We start from the raw sequence: 8,162 nt of genomic DNA on the forward strand, positions 1-8,162 counted from the left end.
ATCCCTAAAAATCCTAAATGATAAACTTATATCTCGAGTCCACAAACACGGGGTACTAGTACAAGGCAGTTTCAAACCATTTGAATTGAGCCCAAAAGTTCAAAAAATTGAACCTATGGACTTGGATGAACTAGAAGAAGGCTCAGTTACTCTAATTACTTTTAAAAGACGAAGAGAGCAAGTCAGTCCAGAAAGCATAAAAAAATGAGATTTTGGCATACATGAAAACCCAAGCTAAAGGACTTCAATGCCATAATAAAGTATGCCATTTATTATAAAATGTTGTGAGGTTCCTACCCTCCAAAGCTTGTCGGAAGCCCGACTTCTTTAGCCACTTCCGCATCTATTGCATTCGGGAGAGCTTGTGTCGTGGCAGAGCATTTAGCAATGCCAACCTAGTGAGGGCTGGCTGTTTGGGGACAGGTGTCAGCAAGGCCTGTTGGGCTTGCTTCTCATGAGATTGGGTGAGGGAATCGGAAAGGGGCTCATAAACCGGGCGGGCGGGCAATCGGTATTCGTATGAAGAAGATACATGGCCAGTTGATTGGGGCGGTTGGTCCTCGGTCGACCTCCTTGCCTATACCAAGAAAAGGGTAGTTTCGGGTTTTCACTCATTGAAGCCCTATTTCTTTGATTTCTAACCTCATAAATGATGGTTTGAGTTGCTAGAAGGCTGAGCTCATGGAGGAGGAGAAGAGAAAGGATCTTGGAGAAGATCTTGAGCAATTGAAGGTGTTGAATCGTGGTTTGAAGGGATAATCGTGTGTTGAGGTAAGTGGATTCTACAAAACCCCTCTTTCAAGCGTTTTTCTTGGTATTTTATGAATTGATTGAATGTATTGATGAAATTGGAAGGTTTTGTTGGAATGGAATGTGTGTTCCAACTCCCTTTTAAAGCTCTAAAAGTTTCTAATCGAACTTGAAATCGGGCATTTTCGATTCGAAGTCATGGGCAGTCAATTGGGGGTGGGTTGTCAGTATCCGACCGGTTCCGACCAACCGGCCCCTTTTTAGGTAAGGTGAATTTGATTCCTATGATGCTTAGTCTTGTCCCCAACTTAAACCTAGTTTAATCTATATGTTTTCTAGGGTTCTTGTAGCTCATCTTTAAATTGTTGATTCTTGGACTCTTGGAGATCGTTTTGTCATTAACAAGTGAGGAAATACATTGCCATATCTTGTGTATCTTATTTATTCTAAATTCTAATTTATATTGGTGTTGTATAATTATTATGAAATGAGTGAAACTTTGCATGAACGGAAGATTAAATCCTGGTTCCCGCCCCGACTATGTCCTATGTGCATCAAACAAGCTCATTGTCATCATGTGATGATAGAGTTACATATGCTAGGGCTGAGCTCATGGGGTGTCCAAAAGACGACTTGAGTGTCATAAGGAAACACGAGAGGCATCCACCCCAACATATGTGGATGACCATAGGGTTAAGGAATGTGGTCCAGCAAACGCCTTTGATTGAGGATATCATTCCTAGGTGAAGAAGAATATTGGACAAAAAGGGCACTAGGCATGAGGGAAAGTATCTAGACCACATGTAGTACGATACTTTATGACTTTACGTTGGCCTTGGGTTATCCCTGATACACACCAGTTCTCAAACCAATTGTGATGTGAGAGAATGGTGGCCTAAAGTCCTTATCTAACAAACACTTGGAAGCAATGGCAACATGGAGGAAAGTCCTATAAGGTCCTTGTCTAACAAACACTTGCTTTTCTAGAACGGTGCCGTAGTCAATTTTCATGACCTCTGAGTTTCAATTAAGTGAAAACAACTTCAAAGAAATGAAAGATTGAAATTCAAAAATGTGACATTACATATGATAGTTTCCCAAATTGTTGACTTGTGAGTTGAGGATGTATAGAGTCTTAATGTTTTCTTCTTAGATGGGGACAAAAAAAAATCTGAATAGAGTTTAAATGTTGTTTTCTAGAAGGGCAAGCACCCCCCCCCCCCCCCCAAAAAAAAATTTAAAAAATCACCAAATGCGTCTGCCGGGAGTCGAACCCGGGTCTATTGCTTGGAAGGCAATTATCCTAACCGTTGGACTACAAACGCTGGATAATGAAGTATGTCTTTAATTAATTATAAATATGTTTTTTAATTAAATAAAATAATTAAAATTTTCTGTATAATTTAGGAATATTTTTCTATTAATGATGAAATTTATCAAAAAGTGATGTTATTTGGTCAAGGTAGAAATCTCGTCAAGGAAATGCTTATGCAGTGTTAAAATCTGAAACATGCAAAAATATAAAGTCTGAGACTATGACTCTGAGAGTAGGTTTTATTCTGAAGGATATGAAAGTGTAGATAGTTCTTCTAAAACCAAAACACTAGATGTTCAATATACTTTACTGTGAGGGATCCTAACTAACGATGCCTATGGTAACTTTGTAGATAAAAAGAGACACAAGCTTCCCATATAATGGATCCATGCATGCATGGATGCTCATCCAATTTAACTTTTTTACTCAATAGATGAACCTGTAAAGGATAAACCACCTGTATATATAGTAGCTTAGTCCCCAACTGTATCGTATATTGTATTTCTATTGTGTTCTTGATTTGTATTCTTATATTCTTAAACACAATAGTCTATGTGTGCACCTATATATATATATAAGTGTATCTCTACTCAATGCATTAATATATCAGAATCACATTTCTTTAGAACCCACATAGTATGATGATAAATCGAAGAAATTTCCAAACGACATGCCATTTGTGAGAACTAGACAGGGTCATGCCAAACTTGAGGATTGCAATTAATTTGGGGTCTCAGTTGAACAAGAATTGCTACCCAACTCAGTGCTTAAGACACATTCATAAGAACATAGAAGAAAACCAGTCTCGATTTGTTCTACACACAGAGATAGAAGATTGTGTTTCCCTTACATCCCTTTACCACACGAAGAGTCTATTTCTGAGCATTAACAAAGTGAATTTGCTTCTTAAATATGGGGTGGAGATCAAGTGTGAGGAGATTACAGTCCTCTATCTATGAGGGTAGAGAATTCCAACTCGAAAATATTGATTCTAATCTAAACTCATTTAACTCAAGGTTAAGTTTTTATATCTTAGAAAACGAAGCAAAAATACAGATGGTTATATGGTTCACCCGAAGGCTATGTCCAAAGCCGAATAGATTTGATGTTTTACAATGAGGAAGAAGAGCAGACTTACAACTTAGCCATTTCTCTATCCCTCTCAATCCTATTCAGAGACCATGCATTGTTACAAGAGAAAAACATTATCTCAACAAAATGACCAAAATGCCCCTATACCCAAAAAACACGCGAGAAAAAAGAATACATGACCTCCGAATAGTTAAAGCCCCACAACTAGTCATCTCGAAGAACTCGAAATTCTGAACAAGACCCAATGTCAACAAATGGCCATCTAGACACATTAGGCCCTTAAGGATATATCGGGAAATTTACATGATGCATAATCACAGAGAATTATAATTTTTGCCTTAAAACATCTATCCTAGTAACTCTAAAATTAAATAAAGTTTGGAAGATTGCTTGTATTGGTTGCAGAACACACTGTATCTCTATTTTGGCTTCTTGATTCAAACATGTCCAATTCAATCTTCACATTCATAACTCTAAAATTTAACCTTGAATAGTCCAGTAAATCATGGTTATAGAGCCAAATCAATTAGGATTTGGGTTTACAAGATGTGGGATTGGATGATAAATTGATTCAAGATTAAGGATTAATGGAACTCGTGTGGAAAAATAGTGTGTTCAATGCCACTCCAGTAACTAAGGCAAATCTAGGGTTTGGTTAGGGTTATATGGATCAGTTATGTCAAAGTACCTTGTCAATTGTCATCAACCACAGTTGAAAAAAAAAACCCTATCATCTAGCATTGAAGTAAACTCATTGTCCATAAGTTTAATTATGATTATACCAACGCAAAGATTCAAACCAATGTGATGTGCTACGTCTATGAAGGAAGAAGAAGAACTTTTCCCATATGTGAAAAAAGATTAAAATAGAGATCTCTCACTAATCGCCAGAATGACGTCACAAAACTCTCACCCGAAACCATAAGGCAAAAATTCTCAATTCTCATAATGACCCTCTAAGAGAACAAATTGTACATATTTATAAAATTTAAATCAAATAAATGGGTCAACCCAGTGGCTCAAGCCCTCTGCTTGCGTTACAAATCTTAGAAAATGAATCATTCGGATCGCCCACTAAAATATGTGGATGGGAATCATTCTTCTAACATCCAGTAAAAAAAGTTGGGTATACTTATACATAGCAATCATCAACTTCTGAGAGTTATTGGATCCTTCATAGTGGTAGTTAGTACTATTAAGTTGCCTTGTAGAGTGTCATACAAGTGTAAAGGCCAGAGAATGAATAGTCAGATCAACCATAATTAATATAGAAACATATCCATGACCCACCCACCAACCTATCTCAAATGCTTTCTTTCTTCTGAAACTTTTTTCATTGGATGCCCTATGGCAGAGAAAGCTGTTGTAGATGATTTGCCAAAACAATTCTTCATGGAAAAACCAGTAAAAATCATCCAGAATCAACTAAAAATTACCATAAATATTGATGTCATACATTAATACTATTTGAATTTAGATGTGTCTTCAATCTCACAGAATTTGATCTTTGCTTAACAAGAGAAACAAGATAAGAGCAGTGATTGAAGAAGGAAGGTCATTGAAGAAGATGAAGAGGACCATGGTATTGAAACTCTGAGGAACCCTTATCAAAATAAACACTGCTATCACTCTTGATCCCTTCCAAGATTAGAAACTGATCTGGTGGAGGAGGAAGAGGAGGAAGGTAGTGAGTATAGAGAGCAAGACGAGCTCTAGCAATGGCAAGGTCATGCTGGAGTTGAAGCATTTGATTCTGTAAGATAGCAATTGCACCAATGCAACCATAGACAGGATCTTTAATCCTCAATTCTGCTTCATATACCAGAGAATTCACAGTATCAGCACGGTGTTGCTCCGGCACCTCTGCAAGTATTTTGCTGACGTTGCTTGCTCCAAAGACCTTGTGAACCTTGGCAAACTTATGTGAATCATCGGCCCTGAAGTAGGGAGCAAAGATACAATTAGAACTGCACTTCCTCTTCAGTAACTTGCAGGCTGCACATGAAGAAGTTGATCTCAACTCACCCTTCATATGTTCTTCAGTTTTCTTTTCCCAAACCTCACACCGGTCACCACTTACTGCCCACCACACAGCTTTCTTTAATTTATTAGTGCTAACATCACAAGTCTAATATCATCTCTCCCTCCATATTGTCATTGCATTCTTAAAAAGTATTTATAAGTTTCAACTACATCTGGCCCATTAGCTCAGTTGGTTAGAGCGTCGTGCTAATAACGCGAAGGTCGCAGGTTCGAGACCTGCATGGGCCATTTTGAATTATTATATATATATTTTTTTTCTATTTTTATTTTTATTTTTATTTTTATTTTTATTTTTATTTTATTTTTATTTTTATATATATATATATATTTATATATTTTTATATTTTTATATTTTTATATTTTTATTTTTTATTTTTTATTTTTTATTTTTTATTTTTTTGTACAAAATGGGCTTTATTAAGTCGGGAATGGTGATATCAATATGCCTCAGCAAGAGTCGAACCCACTACTAGAACAGCTCTCCGTTGGCTGTTTATTTTATTTTCACTTTTAAAGACTCAAGACTTCCTCTTTCAAGTAATACTCAAATAATTCAAAGTTGTGATTTGGGATATTAAGTATTTGGCTGGGAACCTTTTTTCTAAGAGAGACTAACAACGTAACTGACTCTCTGACATGGAAGGTTGTCTCCTTACCAAGGAGGTTTGATTGACCTATTTCCACAACCTAGATTACTAGGCTTTGTATCTCAGATATCTCTCTTGTTGCTTCTGTTGAATGAATTGTGGTTTACCAAAAAAATAATAATAATTCAAAATGATTTTTTTCTATTTGGAATCATGTTAGATCTAATTCTTCAATGGGAAAAAGAGCACCTAAATAATGTATCTTCACATACTAAAAGCTACGAGAACACCCCTTTTATTCTAGGGAGACGAAGGGATTGTACTATTCGAGCCTCTCTTGTTTTTCTTATGCTTTTTCTGAAGTTTGAAGAAAGCTGCAATCAGTAGATCAACGAGTCTCCCTTTCCGAAAGGAACAGAACGAAATTTTTTTCCTTTCTACATACTACTTCAGTATGATTAGTTATTTTTGCATATTTAGCATATAAATAAATGTTAGTGCTACTTGATGCATTCCAATGAAATGACAGTTGTGTAATTGGATTTGAATTTGAAATTCTAACATATGAAATCCAAATCATTTCCAAGAAAAACTCCTCAAGCACAATCCAATAATCCTTTTAACCTAGCAAAAAACTTGAAGAGATTTTGATTTGTTTTACTAATTAAACAAAAAACTCAAAAGGGTAATAAAGATTGAAAAAGAGGAAAAGAGAAAGCAAAATGGTAAACTTAGGTTTTAGACAAGATGTGGTGGAAGAATCTATGAGGAATCCAAAGAAGAACCCACTTGAGAGGGAAGAAGTGGCTGGGAGAAGAGGGACCAATGGGTGGTGGTGTCATTTTCAAAATAGCCAAGCAAAAAGATAAGAGGTAAGGAAGAAGCAAGGCATGATTACAAAGCTATCACATAACACTTCACCTTAAACAGAGATGGCTCCTCTTTCTTTGCTTTTGGTCAATGTGTGGGCAATGAGCAATAAAACTTGTCAATGGTGCCCTAAACTGTACCTTTACCACTTGACTTTCGGTGGAACAGTATCAACTTTGGCTTTTCTCATCTATAGCCAATCAGTTCATGCATTCTCCTTTCTCAGTACAGTTTTAGCTTTATTTTGTGAGACAAACTGTTTCAGAACTGTTTATAAATGACCATTAATTTGTTTGGTAGAAAAAGTTGGTTTCTTCATGTGCCTTCAAAGGTGGTTTATTAATTTTTAGCCCCTGTAGAAAAACCTATATTAATCATAGCTGATCTTGATTCTGGGGTGATACCATATTGGTGGATCAGCATTGGCCGACAATAAAATATTTGAGGAAAAAAAAATTTAGATGAGATTGGGCATGCCTATACCAAGTTTTGAGTTGTTTGAATCACATCAAATCTTCTTACCTAGTAGGGTTTTCAGTTGCAATGTAACACTCCATTTGTGGGATTGGTGCCCAACATTATCCAACCAAGTTGAGTTGCAGGTCACCTTAGTTGCTTGTTGTTTGTGACTGAATGTGATGGATATCAGATTATTGATAGTCTATTATGAATTTTAGAGGTTTTTCTATTATTTTAAATAAAAATAAAATTGATAATAGATGCCAAACAATTTAAAATAATAAAAAATATGTTTTTTCTATTTTTGTATCAATTATCATTTTTAATTATGGGAATTTTTATTATTTTAAATTGTTTGGTATCTATTATCAATTTTGTTTTTATTCAAAATAATAGAAAAGTCTCCAAAATCCATAATAGACCTTTTGTCTATTATGGATTATGGTGAAAATTTCTTTCTCTTCATTTATACAAAGGTTTACTTTTAAAATTGTATAGTTAAGGTGTGAGTAAAATAATCAATACACATTTTTTCATAAAAAACTATAATTTTTTTTTCTCTTTCTCTTTTCTCACTTGTTAACTATCATTTTCTAACAATTTTTTATTTTGACATACCAAACTTATTTTTCATTCCATAATTTATTTTTTACAAAACCATTTTTCATTATTGACCAATAATAAATTCTTGTACTTATTTCTTTTAAATAAGCATAATAGAGAATGAAAATTGATACCAAAAAGAGCCTAAGCTATGAGGAAGTTCTATTTTTCCACCCTTTTTGTTTATTGGTGCGAAGATTCCTGATTATTTTCTCTCTCCTATGGAGCTATAATTTTCTGCTCTAACCATAGTGACCTTACGAAAATGGCACTATTCTCAGCACTGCCATTGACTTGGCTTGCAGAATCTCCCCACACTCAATATCCGATAAGCCGGTGCCTCAATCTTTCTATAGATATCACAACATTAGAAAAGAGGAACTCTAAGTGAACTCCAAACTTTCACCCAAAAGTTACAGAAAGAATTCATATCTCCTCCAGTC

General features: G+C 35.3%; 1 protein-coding gene and 2 non-coding genes across 3 annotated transcripts; 1 reads left to right on the plus strand and 2 right to left on the minus strand.

The window, feature by feature from the left end:
- Positions 1-2,003: 2,003 nt before the first annotated feature.
- TRNAG-UCC (transfer RNA glycine (anticodon UCC)) lies at positions 2,004-2,075 on the minus strand. The gene has a single exon. It is a non-coding gene; the product is annotated as a tRNA-Gly (tRNA).
- A 2,191-nt stretch (positions 2,076-4,266) lies between these two features.
- LBD21 (LOB domain-containing protein 21) lies at positions 4,267-5,256 on the minus strand. The gene has a single exon (XM_089166128.1). It carries the CDS (start codon positions 5,187-5,189, stop codon positions 4,713-4,715), a length of 477 nt encoding a protein of 158 aa, XP_089022254.1. The 5' UTR covers positions 5,190-5,256; the 3' UTR covers positions 4,267-4,712.
- A 98-nt stretch (positions 5,257-5,354) lies between these two features.
- On the plus strand, positions 5,355-5,428 carry TRNAI-AAU (transfer RNA isoleucine (anticodon AAU)). The gene has a single exon. It is a non-coding gene; the product is annotated as a tRNA-Ile (tRNA).
- The last annotated feature ends 2,734 nt before the right edge of the window (positions 5,429-8,162 follow it).

The sequence above is a fragment of the Hakea prostrata genome, chromosome 8 (assembly GCF_041222555.1).
Source record: "Hakea prostrata isolate BN-2017 chromosome 8, UWA_Hpros_2, whole genome shotgun sequence".
In the NCBI taxonomy this organism is placed as follows: domain Eukaryota; kingdom Viridiplantae; phylum Streptophyta; class Magnoliopsida; order Proteales; family Proteaceae; genus Hakea; species Hakea prostrata.